At 52.7% G+C, this 22,962-nt stretch overlaps 1 protein-coding gene across 3 annotated transcripts in view; it reads right to left on the bottom strand.

Moving 5' to 3' along the window:
* The window catches only part of AXIN2 (axin 2), a 39,144-nt gene extending 32,849 nt beyond the window's left edge, over nt 1-6,295 (bottom strand). The window contains exons 1-2 of one of the 3 annotated variants that reach the window (XM_060202616.1): nt 6,155-6,295; nt 2,529-3,483 (exon numbers count right to left, since the gene is read on the bottom strand). In XM_060202616.1, the coding sequence (XP_060058599.1) occupies nt 2,529-3,343 (815 nt within the window). In that variant the 5' untranslated portion in view covers nt 3,344-3,483; nt 6,155-6,295. Of the gene's footprint in view, nt 1-2,528; nt 3,484-4,655; nt 4,785-5,527; nt 5,671-6,154 lie in introns of those variants that run through there. The other 2 variants (XM_007524310.3, XM_060202615.1) reach the window with 2 other exon arrangements.
* Nucleotides 6,296-22,962: the final 16,667 nt, after the last annotated feature.

Genomic DNA, 22,962 nt, shown 5'->3' with positions numbered 1-22,962 from the left:
GGGCTTGGGGAGCAGCAGACAGACTTACACAAGACCCCAAAAGCTGCATGGGACTCACTGGGAAGGCACATCCAACTGCAGCCCGCGGGGAGCTGAAACATGGGGAGGAGGCCATGTCCTGCTCACAGGGAGCGCGCGCTCAAGCCCAGAAGGCTCTCTGTGAACGTGACATCCCAACCTGGCTGCCCACTATCATCCTTGTCATTTTTGCTAGTCAAATACTTTCGCATCCGCTCCAAACCTTCGCTCTTTACACAGGGCTTCTACGCTGATTGTTTAAGATCCTAACAGTGACCTGCGTGGTAGAAATAGAAGAGGCTGGTGCTCTCTCATCTTACAGGTGCAGACACGGGGTTCAAAAAAGGGTCCAGCCCACAGCTGAGTGCTGGACAGGCCACTGAGAGATTTAGGACAGACAGTTCCCAAACATCACAGACACTTGAATACTCTCGCGGTACAATAAAAGTTGGATGTGGTTTAAACACTATGACAGCACAGGCTTTAGGCAGCCCGGGGGGGAATATTCTGCTTTTAGCAACACAAGAGTCTAGTGTGGAAACCAAGTGGGTGACTAGCGAAAAGTGTCATTAAGCCAGGTTGTGCGCACCTGGTTGAGCACACATTAGTTATGATGAGCAAGGACCCAGGTTCAATCCCCCCGACACACACACCCCCCCGCAGAGAGAGAGCTTTACAAGTGATGAAACTGTTCTGCAGGTGTCTCTGTCTCTCTTTCTCCCCCTCCTCTCAATGTCTGGCTATCTCTATCGAATAAATACAGATCATAGAAAATGTATAATAAAAATCGGGGCAGTGTGGTCATCTATCAATGGAGCTTGCTACTAACATTCCCCACCCAAAAGTAAGCAGAATCACAGAACACCTTGGTCCCCTGCCTCCAGGGTCTCTGAAGTCCCACGAGAACAATCTCCAGCATATTTGAGGCCGGTTGATATACCAGCTGAAGGCTTTGCCTACTGCCCACAAAGGGGAAGAAACCCAGCAGGTGCCTGTCTGGGGAGGGCTGTACCCCAAACCACCAAGATGCTGGTGCTACCTACAAAGGTGGTGCTCTGTCCTGACATGGGGAGACGCAGGGAGACGCAGCCTAGCATCCAGACTCCAAGCAGTCTCAGCTACGGCCACCGGGCAGGCCAGGGCCAGGACAGCGGACGTTTATCCAGAGGCTCACATACAGGAACAAAGGAAAGGGCAGTGGCGGTTGGCACCCAGGGATTGCCCAGATGTCTGGAGCCTGGGGAGACTGGTTCCAAGACTGGACGTGTGCCCCCTGGTGGCCGGAGAGCAAACGCTTCTCTCGCACCAATAGTTCCTTGATTTCTCCTGGCTGCGACCAGGCTCCCCTGCATCTCCTTCCTGAAGGCAGGTCACCTGGAAGTCCTACCCCACAGAAAGACGACCCGGCTCCACAGATCATGGCCCCCCACCCGCCGCCTTTCCTCACACAAGCAAGCACACAACAGAGAGAGCGCAGGACAAACCATTCCCATAGCAATCAAGGGCTCAGAGCACAGCTCCTCCAACATGTCAGAAACAAGAGGCTTAAAACAAGAGGTGGAAAAAAAAAAAAAAGGAAAAAAAACAGATGCTAACAGAAGTTCTAAAGTTGTCTCCAAAGGTCAAGCATCGAAAAGACTTGGCTTAGTCCCTCAAGGGTTGCTTTGCTAGTCTTTGAAACTCAAAGACCAGAGGAGAAGCACTCCTCAGTCCCCTTCTCCACCGGCACTGACTGAGCAGTGAGACAATCCACCATGGGCTAATTCTACGGCTGAGAGCATTTCAAACCTAGTAATATACCAGCAGGCTCAAAAGTTGAAAGGGTCCCCTTCCCTATGGAAGAGTCACAGAGCCTTCCCAAGTTAGAAGGGCTTCTAGCTGGCTGAATATCTAATGCTACAAAGAAAACCACAAATTCAGCTGTTAGGCTAATTGCTGGCTCTTATCTTAACATAAAAGTTCAAAAGATCCCACTTACCCCCACGGTCAATGGGTGCACCCTACTTCCGGTGCCTCCAATACAACCCAGCTGCCTCCCTGGCCACACTGAGTCCACTCTTGATTAGTGGAGAATGACCCCTTCCCAAACCCGGCGCTCAGTGTATTGGGTGACTCAGAGAGGCTTCAAAAGCTGCTGCTGTCCTCTCTCTCAACCCTTCCAAGATTGGTGCCGGATAATAAGTAACCCACATTAATGAATACTGCTGGCCACCGTTTGAAGTCAGCACTGGAGCGCCGTAGGTAGGTCACTTTTCTCCCCTTTAAACAACAAACAGGATCAAAGGGAAGGTGGCCAGCGGTTCTAGCACTCGCTGGGCTCCGCAGACCTCTGTCAGCCTCTGCAGCGCGCGCGCGTGTGCACGCGCGCACACACACACACACACACAGACACACACAGACACACACACACGAGCACAGACTGCACTCATCCTCTCACCTGCCCTCTGGAACTCACCCAACCCATCTGCCGCCAAGCTCCCATCTCACCCCAGCCCCCGCCGAGGCCTTACCTGTACCCGTTGTCCACAGTCTCAGTGGACCTCACGCTGGCCGTAGCCCTCAGGGTTTTGCTGGACAAGCCGACCACCGTGGGTGAGAGTTTGCACTTGAAGTCGGCACAAGTCCACTCTTCCTCTTCGTTCAAGGTGGGGAGGTAGCCGCACACCACCTTCAGGCTGCCCAGTCCCCCGTGGGCCATGTAAGCTGGGTTTTCGCCCCCGCTCCGCACATATTCGAGGTATATGTCAGAAGTCAAGAACATCTGGTAGGCGTTGTCCTCCATCACAGACTGGACCTCAGTCTGCGCCTGGTCAAACATGACGGAGTCGATCTGCTGCTTCTTGATGCCGTCTCGGATGTAGGTCTTGGTGGCGGGTTTCAGCTGCCTGGAGACAATGCTGTTGTTCTCGATGTACCTTTTGTAGATCGCTTTGGCTACACGGAGAGTTTTGGTATCCTTCAGGTTCATCTGCCTGAACCCATTGCAGGCAAACCAGAAGTCTAAGGTATCCACGCATTTCTCCCTCTCCAGGAAAGTCCGGAAGAGATAAGCACCATCCTGATCGCCCAACAGGGAATGCAGGGACTTGGTCCATCGGGTCAGAGGGGAATCTGGAGAGGCCCGCCCCTCGGGCTCCCCCAAACCATCCTCATTGCGTCTGGCGTTGGAGGAGACAGGCATGGGCCTGGTGACCTGGCCCTTGCCCAGCCCAGACTGGCATGACGGGGTCTCCCCTTCTTCCCCCGGAACGGGGGGCCTCGGGGCATCCTCACGAAAGCTGCTGCCCGGGTCTGGGAGGCGAGCCATCAACACAGCGCTGCTCATGGTGTGGGAGTTGCTGTCTCACTGAGTTTAAGCTTTTTTTTTTTTTTTTTTTTCCTTCTTCCTCTTCTTCCAGTTCCTCTCAGCAATCAGCGTGGTCTCTTTCTCTCGCAAGTCAGCAGGGGCTCATCTGAGCCTCCTTTCTGGAAAGAAAGGGAAGAGGAGGGGGGGAGGGGAGGGGGGAGGGGGGAAGGGTATTGATCTAATCAAAACCAGATCTATCCAACATCAAAGCAAGAGAGTAAACAGGCTTTTCAACTCCTCAAATTCAAATCAAGCGACCCAGCTATCTGCGAGGCGCTCAGCTAAAGTATCAGGCGCAGCTTTTTCAAAGGTGGAATCTGAGCTCCCAGCCCGGGGGTGAGGGGGGGTGGGCGCGGAGGGGGCGTCAGAGGTGTAAGCCGTAACCTCCCCCAAACCCAAGCCCACTCCCACTGCCCCTCACAGGGTCGCCAGCCGACTGCCCTGCCCTGAGAGCATCCAAAGACGCAGAGCCGCGGGGCAGCGTGCAGGTGACACCCATGTCGGGAAGTGTTCCCAATGGGTTCTCCCCCCAGAGAACTCGAGCTGCAAACGTGCCCTCCGTGGCATCTGGTTCCCATCCCGCCCCCCAACACACACACACAAACACCCATATTCCCTCTACACCCCCCCCGCCCACCTTTTCCACTCCTTAAAAAATTGTTAAGATTCTCAACAATAACAACCACAACCACCACCACCACCACCACCACCACCACCACCACCACCCCCCAAAAAAAAAGAAGCCTGCCCAGCACAGGGCTAAATTCCCATCTGGAAGCCCCCCACTCCCGCACCTCCATGGACAAGTTCCCTGCGCCCCCGCCTCCTGCCAGCGACCGGACTCAAGTCTACATCTCGTCTCTCCAGCCACCCCCCCACCCCGGAAAACAAACAAACAAACAAACAAAAAAAAAAAACAGACACCGACTCACTCCAGAAGACACTTTGATCTTTAACTTTGAGAGAGCCAGAGAAGCCTTGGGGACCTGCATTCCCCGCCCCCCCATCTCACCCAACAGGCTCCAGCTACCACGGCCTGTGCCAAGAGCCCCCAAACTCCACCGCGCCCCTAAATCTTGTTTCCCTAAAGGAGAAAAGTCTTCATCTAACCACTGAGCAACCCGCTTTCCCCACGGGAGGAATTAAACTGAGGAAGGCAGGGACGACCCTGGGGAGGAACCCCCGACCCAGGGCCCCGGGACCCCGCGCCCAAGGAGGGCGCCAGGCGGCGCGGTGGCCGCCCGGGAACCGAGGCCCAGGGAGCGGAGGGGAGGTGCGGCGGCCCCGTTACCTGGAAGGCGAAGGCGGCTCGGAGCCCAGTTCTCATCTCCGTCCTGCCCCCGGCCCCCGCCCCCCTGCCCCGCCTCGGGTCCGAATCCCACCGGCCGCGTCCGGAGCCCGGCGCCGGGTGGGACCCCCCCGAGAGGCGCCCGCAGCTGAGCACCCCGGGCCCGGGCGCGGGGCGGTCCCCGGAGCCGCGGAGAGCGGCAGCCTCGTCCGGAAAGAAATGGCGACGGGCGGAGGAGGCTCGGCGGCTCCGCAAAAAAGGGGGCGCGGAGGCCGGGTGGGGGGCGCGGAGGCCGGGGATCCCGGGCAGGGAAGGGGGCGGGGGGACGCGGGCGCCCCGGGCTCCGGCGGCTCCAGCGCGCAGACTGCGCCCCAGCCGGCGTCCGGGGGCCCCTAAGCCGGGACCAGAGGCTGCAGGGGAGGCGCGGAGGCGGGGCGGGGAGGCGGGGGCAGCAGGGGGCGGGGGGCGCCGCCACCCTTTCATCCCGCCGTCCAAAGGCAGCCCCGCGCGCTCACGCTCCGCCGCGCCTCCGGCCTCGGGACGGCGATCCGACCACCGGGGAGGGAGGGAGGGAGGGGGCGGTCTCCGCACGGCTCCCCGGTCCCCCCTACCCCCCAGCCTGCCCGTCGCCACTTGCACAAGTCCCAGCCCGGGGCCCCCCACCCCCCCTGCAGAGGAGGACGGGGGTCCCCGTGCGCGGGGGGCGCACGCAGGAGCCCGGTGGAGCCCCCGGGAGCGCCGGGCGCCAGGCCCCGCCGCGCCCTCCCGGAGAGCGCCCCGAAATAGCCGGCCGCCGCCAACTTCAAAGCGCCGCCCGGGACATCAAAGCGCCGCGGGCCGCCCGCCCGCCCGCCCGCCGCAGCCTCCGCGCTCACCATCGATCCGCGACCCGACCTCCTCGCTCGCAGGCGCCCCGGGCAGGGCCCCCGGCTCGGCTCGCCACGGCAACCCCGGGCCCCCCCGGGCCGGTCCCGGCGTCGGGGAACATGGGGGGAGGGGGTGGGAGGGAGCTGCGCGCCGCCCCAGTCCCGGGATTCGAGCGAGCCGCGGCGGGGAGGGAGGCGGGTGGGAGGGGGAGAAGCGGTGCGCCCCCGCCGCCCCCTTTTATGCAAAAGCTGCGCGCGGGCCTCCGCCCCCGGCCGGCCGGCGAGCCCCGCGGGTCCCGTTCGCAGCCGCCGCTCGCGCACCGAGTGTCCTCCGGGCGCTTCCACCAGAAACTGCGCCGCGGCTCCCACCGAGCGCTTCAAAGGGCCGGCCGGCCACGGTCCTGGCAGGGGGGTGCGCGCCCGCCGCGCCCCGCGCCGCCCCGCGCCGCCCCCCGCGCCCCCGCCGCCCCTTCTCCGCGAGGCTCTGCGCGCAGCCCCCCCTCCAGCCGCGTCTCGCCGCCGCCGCGCCCCCTCCCGCCCCCGCCGCCCGCGCCCACCTCGCCCCCCCTCCTAAAAGGGAAAAAAAAGGAGCTTTTCTTTGAAGCGGCTCGGCCGGGGCCGCGCCTCCACCCCCACCTTTTACAGCAGGGCTCTCGGCGGGGGCGACGGGCGCCCGGGTCGCCTGGCGGCCCCGGGATCCATGGCCGAGCGCGGCTATTTCGATTTCCCGGCTCGCGGCTCGTTACCGACTTGCCAGGACCTTATCAAAGCGCGGCCGGCTCCAGCCCCAGCCCCCTCCCCCTCCCTCCCTCCACCCGGGGCGGGGCAGCCAGTGATCCCGCCGCGCCAATCACAGACGCGCTCGCCGGCCCGCGCCGCCCGCCTTAAAGGGACAGCGACCCCGACCGGCCCCGCCGCACGCGGGGCTCCCGAGTTAACCCTTTCCCCGCCCCGCTCCACCCTCCGCCTGGCGCCCCGCGGCCCCCAGGGGCGTTCCCCGCCGCGGGTCTTTCAAGTTCTGCGTCGTCTGGGCTCAGACTCCCCCCCCGCCCACGACCACCCCGCTCATTCTTCGCCTGCCCGACCTCGTCCTCCCCAGCTCTGGAGAGCAACAGTGTATTGGAGCGATCTGGCCATGGCCAGAACTGCAAGCAAGCAGCATTTGGCCCTTTCTCTATCACCAGATGCTTTTCGGCCGCAAATTGGAGGTTGTTTGGTTTGTTTGTTTGTTTGAGTGTCTGTTCCCGCCCCCCCCCCCGGGGGGGAACTCGAGTCCTGGAAAGGTAGTTGTAGTCCTGCGGTGTCCCGCGTGGGTCTGCAGCGTGGTGCTCTGTGCGTGTGCGAGGAGCAGGGAGAGGATGGGGCAGGTTGAAGGGAGGAGGGGGAAGCATGCCTCCGTTCCCTGGAGGATGACCCCCACACACCCCAGCCTGGCCATCAGAACCCTCCTTGACAGCCTTGGCTAACTCAAACCTAATGCATACCCAGGCTCCCTTCCCAGCCTCCGGCAGCCTCCCATATGTCACGCGTAAAGACATGGAATGTCACCCCCCCACCCGACCCATACACCCTAGTTTGTAATGGACTGAAAACTTTTCACCCACTGTCACCTTTGAATTCTTCTTCTGCCTTCCCATAACAATGCGTATGAAGCACAACCTTTGCTTCTTACTCGAACTAAAAAAGGAAATATGCCATGGACTCAGAAATGTATTCATTTTTTCTTTCTGTTGTTACAGAATGATCCTTCCTAGGATGAACTAATACTTAACTTTTCTTCCTCTTAAAAAAATACAAACGTGGGAGTTGGGCGGTAGCGCAGCGGGTTAAGCACAGGTGGCACAAAGCGCAAGGACCAGCATAAGGATCTGGGTTCAAGCCCCCGGATCCCCACCTGCAGGGGAGTCGCTTCACAGGCCGTGAAGCAGGTCTACAGGTGTCTGTCTTTCTCTCCCCCTCTCTGTCTTCCCATCCTCTCTCCATTTCTCTCTGTCCTAGCCAAGGACGATGACATCAATAACAACAAGAACTACAACAACAATAAAAAACAAACAAGGGCAACAAAAGGGAATAAAGAAATAACTATTTTTAAAAATACAAACGTGTAAAGCCATCAGTTTCAAGAAGTGAACGGAAGAAGAGGGTGTCGTTAGAGCTGGGGGCAGGGCAGACATGGACTCTCTACTCTTCATATGCCTTTTTGTTCAACTTAATAGATGGCAGACCCTTTATTGAAACACACATGCCTCTCTCACCAGCTGTCAGGGACTCCCACTACTAAGCCATGCAACAGCCATGTTGTTCTGTTCAGGTTTTCATCAGTAAAGAGAAGGGAAGTGTGTCACTCATCACTTAATAGGAAGGGACAAGTTACCTCCTTGCCTACAAGATTGTGACGGGGACAAGAGTCCTTGCAGTCTGCAGTACAGGACTTCTCAGCTCTTGAGCACCGTGGCAGGTGGCACCTTTCACCCCCAAATATCTGTTTCTCTGCTGAGGGCCCACCTCTAGACTCACTACCCCAGGTGGCCAGGCTGCCATAGAGCCCTGGCCTGCCTCAGCCTATGACATCCAACTCCCTCTGGGCTAACCAGGGGAGCTGCTGAGAGAGGGTGGCCTGGTGACTCATCTTTGTCTTAAGACAACTGCTGGGTGTGAGGAAACTGGAAGCCAATCCACTTCAGATTGCTGGTCCAATTGCCTTCCCTTCAGGAATGCTGGTATGTGGGATCCAGGCCAAGGGCACACCCACCCGCCCCCAACACCCCCCCTCCCTTAAGGGACCCCCAGAGAGCTGAGAGCAAAGCTGTCCTTGTGGTTCCAGGCCACAGAGGGTGTTATTATCGGAACAAAAGTGTATACAGAGGAGAACGAATTGCCTTAGAAGCATCTATAGTGTAAACAACAGCAGTTGTTTACACAGTTGTATGCACATAAACACACACTCACACACATACACAGTGTAGGGGAGGGAGACAGAAAAATCAGAACATCCAAAATCAAAATCAACAATGATCCGAAAGAGGAGACTTTAAATAAAAAGGGGGGGGGGAGTGGAGATTGGGTCTTCATAGGTGGTGGTCCTCCCCTCCAGGCTCCAGGCTGTCTCCACTGACCCACACTGTCCTCCCCCGCCCCCCCCCCCCATCATCACAGGCTCAGCTTTCTCCTCAAACATTCCCGCTTCCCCCTTATCCCAGGGAGGGATGGGAGCTGGACACAGAGAGCAGGGCCTGGATGAGACAGGATCTTCTGTAACAGCCCCCAGCTAGGGCCCAGTTTCCACACCAGGTGCTGGGTCACCTTGGGCAAAAAGCCTCTCTCCACCCCGACCCCCACTTCCTATCTGGTGGCATGTTTCCACCTGATGGGAGGCTGGGGTAAGCTTATGGTGAGAAGCCAGGAGTCCTTTCTGGCCACCTGGTCCTTGACGACTTGTTGATGATATTTCTGGAGAAGAATCCCAGAGTCCTTAGCTTACATCCAGCCCCTGTCTCCCTACAGCACAGTGTTCCATTTCCCCTTCTCCCTGGCAGCAGGGAGATCATGTGACCTGTTGTAATCCTGCATGGTTGCCTGGAAACTGAAAAGCAAGGTGATGGATTTCCGCACATGCTCACTCCTCAGTCCCCGTGTCTCACACACACACACACACACACACACACACACACACTCTGCACATGCTCACTCCTCAGTCCCCCTGTCACACACACACACACACACACACACACACACACACACTCTGCACATGCTCACTCCTCAGTCCCCTGTCACACACACACACACACACTCTGCACATGCTCCTCAGTCCCCTGTCACACACACACACACACACACACACACACACACTCTGCACATGCTCACTCCTCAGTCCCCTGTCCCCCCCACACACACACTCTGCACATGCTCACTCCTCAGTCCCCTGTCATACACACACACACACACACACACACACTGTACATGCTCAGTCCCGTCACACACACACACACACACACACACACACACACTTTGCACATGCTCACTCCTCAGTCCCCTGTCACACACACACACACACACACACTCTGCACATGCTCACTCCTCAGTCCCCTGTCCCCCCCACACACACACTTTGCACATGCTCACTCCTCAGTCCCGTCACACACACACACACACACTCTGCACACGCTCACTCCTCAGTCCCCTGTCACACACACATACACACACACACACACACTCTGCACATGCTCACTCCTCAGTCCCCTGTCTCACACACACACACACACACACACACACACACACACACACACACACTCTGCACATGCTCACTCCTCAGTCCCCTGTCTCACACACACACACACACACACACACACACACACACACACTGCACATGCTCACTCCTCAGTCCTCTGTCCCCCCCCCCACACACACACTCTGCACATGCTCACTCCTCAGTCCCCTGTCACACACACACACACACACACACACACACACACTCTGCACATGCTCACTCTTCAGTCCCCCTGTTCCACACCCCCCCCCACACACACACATACATACACTCCATTTTAAAGGAAAGCTGTGCAAAGGATAAACAAACCACTTTACCTGAGTGCAGACAAGTTTAATAAAGCAGAGTCCTGGGATTCGGGCGTTAGCGCAGGGGGTAAATGCACGTGGCACAGAGTGCAAGGACTGGAATTGGGATTAAAGACCCCAATTCTAGCCCCGGCTCCCCACCTGCAGGGGAGTCACTTCACAGGCGGTGAAGCAGGTCTGCAGGTGTCTGTCTTTCTCTCCCCCTCTCTGTCTTTCCCTCCTCTCTCCATTTCTCTCTGCCCTATCCAACAATGACAACATCAATAACAACAACAACCATAAGAACTACAATAAAACAAGGGCAACAAAAGGAAATAAATAAATATTTAAAAATAAATAAAACAGAATCGTTCTTTTTCTGGAATTATGCACCAGGCTGACTAGAAAGGCAGCAACTATGAAGCATCTGGTCTGCTCACCCACCTACCCACCCAGAAGCCCTTTGGATGGGAAGTCACACCAGCTCAGACCCAGTTTTTGGAACAGTGCTACCTTAGACCATGTACCTTTGTTGAGGGAGGTGGAGAGAGACACAGGTAACCTTTCCCCGAGAGGAGAGCAGAGGGCAGGCCACCCAACAGCTCTGAACAACCCCCCCCCCACCCACACACACATGTGGGCACCTGTAGCGTGGACAGCACACCCGCACGGGGCTGCCGTCAGCCGGAGCTGTGGGCTCATGTCCAGGAGGTTGAAGGACACACACTCCGCGCCACATGGTGGTTACTTGAGTGTGTGTGTCACCCTGTTAACCTCAACAGCCTCTTCTCTGTTCTGGGAAGAAGCTTCCCGCCTGCAGTGTAAAGCTCCCCTCCAGTTGGGAGTCTGGAAGCAGGCAGAAGGGGTCCTGCAGAATGACACTGGGTCCTCCCTGACTCACCCCATCAGCTCATTTGCAGAAAGGGCCTGGGCCAGAGACAAGGGGGCCTGTGGCCTCCTACCAACACTCAGTGGTCATCCTATCCAGTTGCCTCAGATGAAATATCAGTCTTCTAACTAAGCCAGTAAAGCCCCTGTCCCAAGACCACTTTGCCTGTGTTTGAGTTGAGCCAGCCCACCCTGCCTGGGGCCCATGCTTCTCCTCCAGTGTCTTGGTGAGAAGACCCATGGCAGATCCCCCTAAAGGGGCATTAAGCATTGGAGAAGCAATGGGAGTGTTTAATTTCCAGGGCAGGGATCATAAACAGGATTTTGGGGGGGGTGCTTTCCTGAAAGGGTCACTACAGGATTTCAGCCTGCAATAATTCCATAAGAGCATATTTCATTCTATCCTACCCGTCCCTACAGCCTGGTCCTGGAAACTGGGTCACTCCTCCCCAGGTTGTCCCAGGGGCGCTTCCTCCAGTGGCAGACATTTCTGTGGGCACCTGGGTGGCCTACCTGAGGGAGATGTGACTCTGCCAGAGCCCACCAGGAGGAGCGGGACAGGCCATTTCACTTCCTGCCATTCTCTCTCCCTGCTTCCTCTTCCCTTGTTTTGGGGGGGAGGAGGGTTGTTGAGGATATTCTGGGGGAGATTTTGAAGCCATAAGCAAAAAAATAAAAATAAAAGTAAAGAATGAAATAAAGAAAAAAGAGTGGTCTGGGAGGTAACGCAGTGATAAAGCTTTGGACTCTTAAGCATGAGGTCCTGAGTTTGATCCCTGGCAGCACATGTGCCAGAGTGATGTCTGGTTCTTTCTCTCTCCTATCTCTCTCATGAATAAATAAAATATATTTAAAAAAAAGAAAGAAAAAAGTAAAGTTCCCCTTAGGAAGTTCTATCTAGACAAGACCTGGGAGGAACTTACTCATCCTGCAAATGATACAAATGATCATTTCTGGTTTGCCAAAGTTAAGCACACAAGATGATGCTTTCAAACTCCCTGACTTGATTTGTTTGTGATATTATTCAGTGTAAAGGGAGCTACAGACTGCTGGTTTGTCAACATCTACCTTGTCAGTCATCATCCTGAAGTTTGGCTTTTTGGGATTTGCCTGAGTTTGTAACCAGAACAGATCATTAGTGTTAAAAAAAAAAAAAAAAAAAAAAAGGGAGTCGGGTGGCAGTGCAGCAGGTTAAGCGCACATGGCACAAAGCACAAGAACTGGCGTAAGGATCCCGGTTCGAGTCCCCAGCTCCCCACCTGCAGGGGCGTCGCTTCACAGGCGGTGAAGCAGGTCTGCAGGTGTCTGTCTTTCTCCCCCCACCCCCCCGTCTTCCTCTCCTCTCTCCATTTTCTCTCTGTCCTATCCAACAACGACGACGACAATAATAACTACAACAATACAACAACAAAAAGGAATAAATCAATAAAATAAGTTAAAAAAAATTTTTTAATCTTTTTAAAAATGTGGGGATGGGGTAGGTAGCATAATAGTTATGCAAACAGACTCTCACACCAGTCCCAGGTTCAAACCTTCACACCACCATATACCAGAGCTAAGCAGTGCTCTGGTAAAAAAAAAAAAAATCCAGAAAAAAGTTGTTTGTTTTATCTTATCTTCTCCATCGTGTCAACCAGACACATACACATACAATAGCTGTTTTCAGAAAAGGCTATGAGAAAATATAGAAAAAAAAAAAAAAACCAGTCATCACCCCAGCTGGGGAATATGGGAGACTGCTGCTACGTGTGTGTATGTAAGCACTCACAGCAGCCTTTTTCTCCCACCTCTGCTCCTGATGTTTAATCCTGCTCGTTTCTGGAAAGTGGAGCTTTGCTGAGCAGGTAATCAATCACTTGCTTTATTCTTTCTTGCCAGTGTCTCTTGTTTCGGTTTCAGTACGTGTGCACATTGGACGCTACCCTGTGCTGGAAAGGATGAGTCCCAGTGGGCATGTGGCCTGGCTGACGGAAGCCCCAGAGCATCTGGGAGGTTTGCAGATCTCTCCTCCCCACCCCCGAAGCTCCCCCAGGTCAGGTCCTGGATGTAGGTTACCTGCACAGGCAGCGGCACCAGGGAGGCTTGCTGTGGTACCTATTCTTGTGTCTCTGTCTCTCCTTATGGATCTCCACTCCATAGATCCTATTTATTTATTTATTTATTTATTTATTTATTTATTTATTTATTTATTTATTTCTGCCTGCAGGGTCATCGCTGGGGCTGGGTGCCTGCACTATAAATCCACTGCACCTGGAAGCCTTTTTATTTTATTTTATTTTTTCATTTTATTGGACAGGACAGAGAGAACTTGAGAGAGGAGAGGGAGATAGAGAAGGGGAGAGAAAGAGAGACACCTGCAATCCTGCTTCACTGCTTGTGAAGCGACTCCCCTACAGGTGGGGAGCCGAGGGTGGGGGGGGGGGCTTGAACCGGGATCCTTGCTCGGTCCTTGCTCTTTGTACTATGTGCACTTCACCCAGTGCATCACCACCCAACCCCTCTCCATAGGTCTTAAATAAAGAGAATGATAAAATGGGCCTGGGAGCAGTGGAATCATGCACGCTTAAGACCCCAGCACCACAACTAATAACAACAGTAATAATAACAATACAGAATAGTCTATGTTTGCTGTCCATAGTCCCTCCCCCTCTCACCTGTCCATCAAAGCATTGTAGTCTCCAGCCCATGGAAACCATTTGCAGCCACTTTTTAAAAAATACTTATTTATTTATTTTCCCTTTTGTTGTCCTTGTTATTTTATTGTTGTGGTGGTTATTGTTGTTGATGTCGTCGTTGCTGGATAGGACAGAGAGAAATGGAGAGAGGAGGGGAAGACAGAGAGCGGGAGAGAAAGACAGACACCTGCAGACCTGCTTCACCGGCTGTGAGGCGACTCCCCTGCAGTTGGGGAGCCGGGGGCTCGAACCGTGATCCTTACACTGGTCCTTGCGCTTAACCCGCTGTGCTAGTGCCAGACTCCCTGAAGCCGCTTTTTAACTGTTTGATCACCTGGGACCATTTTGACGGATGGTTTCACAAAGCAGATCTGCCTCTTATCTGCCCCCAATCCCTCTCACTTACAAGGACCACCGCCTCCCTCTCCAGCTGCTCTTCCTCCTCCTCTCCTCTCCCTACTTTTCCCTCCTCACTTTCTCTGGACTCTTTCCCCTTGAAAACTCTTCTGAGCCATCTAGCCTAGTTTCCCAAGAAGTGTTTCCGGGTCACTTCCCTGCTCTCTAACCAGAGATGGTTTCACTGTCACTGCACTGCTCAGTGTAATGCCCCTCACCACCAATGGCGGTGTACGCCGACATTAATAGACATGGGTGCCTGGTAGTTGCCTGGGCCCCAGACTCCATTCTGGCATCCTGCCTGCCATGGCCAACCTCTGCCATGAAAGAAGTAAAAATAGATGTATGAAAAAGAAACCACAGGGGGTTGGGCAGTAGCGCAGCGGGTTAAGCGCACCTGGCACAAAGCACAAGGATCCCTGTTCAACCCCCCCCCCCCCCCCCCGGCTCCCCACCTGCAGGGCAGTCACTTCACAGGCGGTGAAGTAGGTCTGCAGGTGTCTTTCTTTCCCTCCCCCTCTCTGTCTTCCCCTCCTCTCTCCATTTCTCTCTGTCTTATCCAACAATGATGACATCAACAACAATAACAACAATAATAACTACAACAATAAAACAACAAGGGCAACAAAAGGGAAAATAAATAAATAAATATAGAAAGAAATCAGTTAGCTCTCTCTTTCCAGATCACCATGTGACCACAATGCCATACCACCTTCCAGACACCAAGTTACAGATACTACCATGACTCTATCCTGACTTCTCTGGGCAGATGACCTCACCAATGTGTCCTGGACCCTCACATCTCCAGAGCTCTGGTCCACTAGGAAAAGACAGAAACAGGCTGGGGATATGGATCCACCCGCCGGTGCCCATGCTCAGTGGAGAAGCAGCTACAGAAGCCAGAACTCCCACCTTCTGCTTCCCATAATCAACCTTGATCCATACTCCCAGCGAGGGAGAAGTGATAGGATGAAGACAAGAGGACTCTGCACTCCAGCTGCATAAGCACCCAGAGAGAGAGAAGGAAAAGGAGAGAGGGACATATGGAAGTTGCTACAATGTCATGAGTGGCTTGGAGGGGAAGAGAGGATTGAATCAGGGAAAATAGGGGGCAGCTATGTATAAAATGTAGACAGGTAGTTGCAGAGAGAATGGTTGGCCCATGTCTACAAACTTAGGGGAACTGTGGTGGATTGCAGTGGGAAGATTGAAGATTCAGAACTCTGGTGGTGGGAATGGTGTGGACTTCAACCCCCTCTTGACAGGTAATTTTGTAAGATAAAACAATTAATAATAATAAAAGAAATAAATCAGTTAAATCCAATCCAATCCAAAGTCCAATTCTTGCCTGTGTTAGTACTCCACAGTCTTACTTAGCTGCCATATTGGGAATTCCCCACCTACCTATCCATCATCACAGATTTTACTAGACAGTGTTGCTGTAGGGGATCCGCGTCTACTTTACCATCTGACTCATGGGCCGTGGGAAGTTCCATCTAACTCAGAGAGTTCTGTGTAGAAGAAGAGAACTGATGGTCCTGGGCTCGCGTATGCTTCTCCGTCACCTGTTTACTGCAGCAGACTGACCAAAGGTATCTTGGGTTTAACACGCTTAAGACAGAACCCACTGGGCTGGGGGTAGATAGCATAATGGTTCTGCAAAGAGACTCTCATTCCTGAGGTTCCAAAGTCCCAAGTTCAATCCCCATACCACCATCAGCCAGAGCTGAGCAGTGCTCTGGTAAAAGAAAGAGAAGAAAGAAAGAAAGAAAGAAAGAAAGAAAGAAAGAAAGAAAGAAAGAAGAAAGGGGAGGAAGGAAAGAAGGATAAAGAAAGAAAGAAATTAAAACAGAATTCACTTTGTCCTTTGTAGCTTTGTCCTTTGAAGAAGCTGTCCTCTTTTTAGGCAGGAATCAACACCCCCTCTGGCCTCAGTTATATCCTGGGCTTCACTGTACTCCATCCTCTCCTCCCGGACCCCACTTGGCCACTCAGGCTTGTTGATTCTGCCTCCTGAAGTCTAAAACCAGCCCCTTTCTCCCCAGATCCACTGCTGCCACCATGACTCTGGCTCTTCTCATGTCTTGCCAAGAACAGCAAAATGCTGTAACTATTCTCCCCGCTGCAGCCTCTAGACCCCTGTTCGTTGCCTTTCCCTTCCTTGTCTCTGCCTCGCTGAGCATGCTGTGATCCAAAGTCAACCATATCGTTCCTGGTTCCCTGTCTTCTGCTGACCCTGAAATAGCCCTTAGCTTGGAGCAAAAAGCAGTTGGCCTGAGCCTAGTTCTAGATCCTGCACTCACAACACACACACACACACACACACACACACACACACACACACACACACACACCTACCAAACATAGTTCCAAGTGTCATTCGTGACTCCTTTCCATTCCCTTTTTTAAAAATATATTCTTTCCTTTTTTAGAAAAAAATTCTAATATCTTTATTTAGTTATTGGATAGAAAGCCAGAAATCAAGAGGGAAGGGGAAGAGAGAGAGAGAGAGAGAGAGAGAGAGAGAGAGAGACCTGCAGCCCTTCTTCACGACTTGCAAAACTTTCCCCCTGCAGGTGGGGACTGGGACTCAAACCCAAATCTCTGTACCATGTACACTCAAACAAATGTGCCACCACCTGGCCCCACCCCCTCCCTATTTTAAATGCTCTCTCTCTATATCTCTCTCTCTTTTAACCTCTAATTTACTTATTATTGGATAGAGAAATTGAGAGGAGTGGGGGCAGATAGAGGGAGAGAGACAGAGAGACACCTGCAGCCCTGCTTCACCACTTGTGAAGCATTCCCCCTGTAGGTGGGGACCAGGGGCTTGAACCTGGATCCTTGAGCACTGTAATATGGTTGCTCATCCAGATGCGCCACCACCTGTCCCTCCATCCCCTTTTGTATTTGTAGGACTCCCCGTTGCTGCCAGGCTGTCATCGACTTTGAGGTGCCTCTGCTCCTGGTAACGGTACCTGGGCCTCATCTCCATCTAGCCAGACCCTCTGATTGGTCTGTTTCTCTGCCACCCACTCAGCCATGTACTCTCTGAGGACAGGAGCCATGCTGTATAACTTCTGCATCCCACCACCGTGCCCCTGCATCAGGCAGCGACCCCAGAACTAGCTGAACTGTACTGTGGACCAGGAAGGGTGCTATGTGTGTTGTTTAGCAACTGATGAAACATGTGCACCAGGACAGGCGGCATTCGAGGTCCTGGAAGCCCCTTCCAGAGTGAAGCCTTCAGTTTCTGGGGGACTGAGCTGGGCTTTGCTTAGGAGGCGCCCAGTGGTGCCTGCTTCCTGGCATCCCTGCCCAGTATCATTCCCTCCCCAGAGAGAGGATGGGTCTCACGGACTCCTTTCTAACGAATCAAAGATGACAGACAGGACACACCACCTCCCCTCTGAGATTAAGTTAGAAAGACACTGTGACGGGGGGAGGTGGGGGCTGGGGAGGGGGCACCCAGTTAAAAGCACATAGTCCAAAGCACAAGGACCCACGCAAGAATCCTGGTTCGAACCCCAGCCCATCACCATCTGCAGGAGATCTGATTCATATGTGCTGAAGCAGGTCTGCAGGCGTCTGTCTCTCTCTCTCTCTCTCCCTCTGTCTCCCCCACTCCTCTCAATTTCTCTCTGTCCTATCCAATAAATTGGAAAAAATGGCCTCCAGGAGCAGTGGATTCGTAGTGTAGGCACCGAGCCCCAGCGACAACCCTGGAGGCAAACAACAATAACAACAACCAAACGAAAAATCTGTGACTTCTATTTTAGGTGGTTTCCTGGGATCTTGAGTTAATCCTGAGAAGTGGAGAGGTTCACATGTGGGGGGGAGGGGAGACCTGCCACTAACCAGGTAAATTATCTTGGAAGTCTGTTCCCACCCATCTATGCCTTGAGCTAACTGTCAATTCGGTTGCTAGCTTGCCTGCCAACGTCCCAGATGACCCTGAGCCAGAGCTCCCCCAACTCAACCAGACTCTGAACCTACTGATTACAGTGCCTCCTATGGGGAGGGGACGGAGAGAATCAGATCTACAGATAAGACTCTTTCCTGTCAAGTAACATTGTAAAGCCTATAGGTACAAGACTCTGCCGTGCACTTTATTAGACAGAAGAACACTGATTGCACACGGTAGGAATAATTATGACATATTTGAAGTTCTTAGAAGCTTCTGTGAAAATATATCCCACTCACACATACAGACAATGCACTTGTGACAAGGGGACTCAAGAGTATTAAGTGGAGAAAAGAAAATCATCTCAGGGTTGAGTGTTGGGTTTCCTGACAAACTATACACAAACACACACAAGACAGGTTCAAACCACTAGTTCACACTTGCAGGGGGAAGGGGGGAGGGAAGGCTCCTTTTAATAATGGTGCTGAGAAGATTATGTTGAAGCGTCCAGGAGAATCAAACAGGATCACCACATATCACCTTGTACAACGCGAGGGCATTAGAGCAGAAACAAGTCAAATACACAGAAGAAAACATGGCTAGGACCCTCCACAATGTTTGCTTTGGAAACATCTTCAAAGATTCAGCAAGAAAAACAAAACCAGTAGTCAACTAACAGGACTACATCAACCTAGGAAACTTCTGCCCAGCAAAAGGAGCCCAACCAGAAAGGCATGCTCTGGGATGGGAGGAGAAGTCTACATACTAGACAGCAGACAACAGACTAGGAACCAAGATATATAAATAGCCCACAAATCACAACAACAACAACATCTATCTCATTACAAAATGGGAAGAGGACATGGACAGAATCTTCACCAAAGAAAGTATTCAGATGACTGACATACTAAAAAAAAAAATGTTCAAAGTCACTATCAGAGGAATGCAAACCTAGCTGCAGGGGGAAATGCTTCATGAGCGGTGAAGCAGATCTGCAGGTATCTCTCTTTCTCTCTCCCTATCTCCCCTCCCCTCTTAATTACTCCAGCAGCAGTGGATTCATAGTGCAGGCACTGAGCCCCAGTGATAACCCTGCAGGCAAAAAAGGAAAAGAAAAGGAAAGAAGAGAAATGCAAATAAAGATGACAACAGTGAGATACCACTTCACATCGGTGTGAATATACTACACTAGAAAGAACAGAAACGGGAGTCGGGCGGTAGCGTAGCAGGTTAAGCACACATGGCGTGAAGCGCAAGGACCGGCCTAAGGATCCCGGTTCGAGTCCCCGGCTCCCCACCTGCAGGGGAGTCACTTCACAGGCGGTGAAGCAGGTGTGCAGGTGTCTGTCTTTCTCTCCCCCTCTCTGTCTTCCCCTCCTCTCTCCATTTCTCTCTGTCCTATCCAACAACAAGGACATCAATAACATCAATAACATCAACTACAACAATAAAAAACAACAAGGGCAACAAAAGGGAATAAATAAATAAATATTAAAAAAAAAGAAAGAACAGAAACAACTAGTGGTGAGGCTGTGGTAAGAAGGTAAATTGGTCCAACCCTGGAGAAAACAGTCTGGAGATTTCTCAAAACATTAGAAATGGATCTACCCTATGATTTAGCAATTTCTCTCCTACTGTTTTACCCACGGGACAAAAAAACTCTTATCTGAGGAGATCGACGCTCACCTATGTTCATGTTCGGAGCAGTACGATTTGTAATAGCCCAAACTTGGAAGCCACCCAAATACCCAGCGGCAGCTGAGTGGCTAGGAAAGTCATGGCCTGTTGGTCTGCTTCTAAATTCTGCTTCTAAGACCCCTTCTGTTTCATTGGTTTAATCCCCCCTGATTAACACTGTATTCTATTTACATAGCCACTGTTAACTCAGCACCGCCCTGCCTCCAGGGCATTGGTTTAATCCTCACTGTTTTGCACACTTTTTCCTTCTCCCCACCCCCTATCCTGTGTACCTCCTCTTCGGACCTGACTCTTCCTCCTCAGGATATATAAGGACAGGATTGTGATTAGAGAGAGCTTAGATTGCCCTGCGTTCCACATGAATAAAGACTGAACTGCGTACCACTCAGCCATGAGTCCCTGGTCGTCTCTCTCACCTGCCCGTGAAGCTCAGCCTGACATAATGGCACCCCGAACTGGGACTGGCGATGGCCTCAGTACATAATGGAATACTACTTGGCTGTAAAGAATGATGAATTTCCTTTGCCACATCTCAGATAGAACCTGAAGAAACCACGTTCAGTGAGGTAAGCCAGAGGGAGAAGGGCACAGACGGGGTGATTTCACGTCACAGGTGGAACTTAAGGAAAGAAAGGAGAACACAGAGTGAGACTCGGACTAGGTGTGGTTTGTTACAGCACAGCCAAGGGGTCTGGGAGGTGGGGTTGAGATTCAGGGAAAAGGGAAAGAGAGGTCAGAGGGGGACCTAGGGACCCAGACATCTAGCATGGGGGGGCGGGGTTGACAGTGGGGGAGGGAGTGTAAGAAATTGTACCCATGAGACAACTGTCTTGTAAATCATTATTTCCCTTTAAAAAATTGGAAAAGAAAAAAAAAATCTATCAACTTTTTCTAAATAGGTATTAAAGAAAAAAAAATCATTTTGAGATTTTGCTGAGTTACAGGATAATGGTGTTTGACTGTGCGATAAATAAATAAATAAATAAGTGTAGCCACCTACAAGATGACCAAGCAGGCAGAAAATCAGGACTTGAACATATAAAGTCCCAGGTTCTGTCCCAGGCGCCACGTATGTCACATATGCTAGGACTGTGCTTTGGTCTCTTTCTCAGTGAATAAAAAAATAAAAAGAACAGGGCTAGAATATAGCTCACCTGACAGGGCGCATGGCTCACCACGCCTGAAGTCCTGAATTCGAACCCAGTACCACATGGGATCACCAGGGGAAGTTGCAAGCATGGTGGCCTGCCTTTATCTCCATCTCCAAATAAGAAAAATTGGAGCAAGATGCCACCAGTTGCAAGGATAGAAGAGGCAGACCTTTCTTTCTTTCTTTCTTTCTTTCTTTCTTTCTTTCTTTCTTTCTTTCTTTTTTTAAAAAATATTTTATTTATTTATTCATGAGAAATAACAGCAGAGGGAGAGAAAGAACCAGACATCACTCTGGTACCTGCACTGCCGGGGACTGAACTCCGGACTTCATGCTTGAGAGTCCAAAGCCTTATCTACGGTGCCACCTCCCGGACCACCACGAAGAGGCAGATCTTTCTATCGCAGTTTCCCTGGATTGACTGCTTCTTTTTTTGCAGAATAGAATTTTTCAAAAGCAATCTGGATAGTGTGTTCATCGGCCTACCTTTGTAAAATGTTTCACCTGAATCCATCAGGTCACCCATCAGAATGTGCCCGTACCTGAGACCTGCTGACTTGACACTGTGGTCAGGAAATGTAGTCACAGAAAGCACAGTGTGTTGACTAAGGGGCTTCCTCCCTCATCCCCTGCTCTAGCCCAGAACAGCGGGGCAGGTGTGAGACGGCTTCCTGCCAAGCGCAGATGGGGAAGAAGTGAGGGGCTGTATCTTCCTGGGGGGTGATTAGAGTGCGCCTGGCCAAGCCCCCCAGCTGCAGAACCAGCTTCCAGAAGCCCAGACCAAGAACCCGACCACCCAGAAAACCCGTGAGGCATAGGGTGACCAGAGGCCACTGGCTTCCTGTATCCTAAGAATGACCAGCGTGGCCCTCTTTCACTGGCCTGATCCACTCCCTCCACCACCACCACCACCCCACCCCCGGGCGGGCTTTGACCTTTTCTGCCCCCACTAAGGCTACCTTCTGACACCCCCAGGGAGCCCCTGCTCTGCATTTCCCTGTGAAGCTGTGTCAACTTCAGTTCTGCAAGACAATGGGATCTCCTTTTCCTTCTTTAGGATGACAACTTTTTCCCTGGAAGTCAGGGCCAGAGGAGGGAAGCAGACACCCAAAAGGGAAGTCCCCAGGGCCAGCCCTTGGCCACCTACCATTTTGGGGGGGGGCAACTTCAATCACCTGCTGGTTGTTTTGGCCAGGAGAGGCCAGAGGGACGGATAGACACAAGACATACTCTTGGGAGTCGGGCGGTAGCGCAGCGGGTTAAGCGCACGTGGCACAAAGCGCAAGGACCGGCGAAAGGATCCCAGTTTGGGCCCCCGGCTCCCCACCTGCAGGGAAGTCGCTTCACAGGCGGTGAAGCAGGTCTGCAGGTGTCTGTCTTTCTCTCCCCCTCTCTGTCTTCCTCTCCTCTCCTCTCTCCATTTCTCTCTGTCCTATCCAACAACGATGACATCAATAGCAATAACAATAATAACAACAACAATAAAAAACAAGGGCAACAAAAGGGAATAAACACATATTAAAAAAAAAATAAGAAGAAGAAGAAGAAGAAAGTAAGACATACTCTTAGTATCTGATGCAGGAGCCGAGAGAGGGAATGACCTACAATTGCTGAATCAGAGACCTGGGGTACTTTGGAGCTTTGGGCAGCTGGGAGCAGGACCTGCAGGGGGCCCAGGCAGGAACCACAGGCACTGAGAGCCTAGGAGAAAGGCAAGAGGACTGACAGACTGGCCTGGGCGGGCTGGGCAGAGCTTTGTCTGGCCACGTTTTCTTTACCATAAAGTACAAAGTGTACTTGGTGAGCCAGGGGTGTTTGGCCCAAGGCCTGGCTAAACAGGGGGCTCTGAAATGCGTATTGTGGACTCCCCGGGAGAGTCTGTCACTTCTCTGTGTCCTGCTTCCTTTTCAAATGAGAGGAGGAAGCAGCAGCTCCCTGGGTTGTTGGGAGGAGTCAGCCAGGGAATGTGAGGTCAGGTGACCAGGTGAGCATTCCTGGGTGGGGGGGTGTCTTGGGTGAATAGCTAAGCACCATGTGAACTGGGGGCTCAGCTCCCCCAAGAGGAACCTACAAACCTTTGGAATTGGAAGTACCTTCTACTTTGACTATAAAATGAAGAGAAAGTACAGGCTCTTCTTGTTTTATTGCACTTTGCATAATTGTGCTTCTTACATTCTTA

Source organism: Erinaceus europaeus, chromosome 12 (genome assembly GCF_950295315.1).
Source record: "Erinaceus europaeus chromosome 12, mEriEur2.1, whole genome shotgun sequence".
In the NCBI taxonomy this organism is placed as follows: Eukaryota; Metazoa; Chordata; class Mammalia; order Eulipotyphla; family Erinaceidae; genus Erinaceus; species Erinaceus europaeus.
Note: the sequence above shows the minus strand (reverse complement) of the source record. Positions and strands in the feature narration are given on the sequence as shown.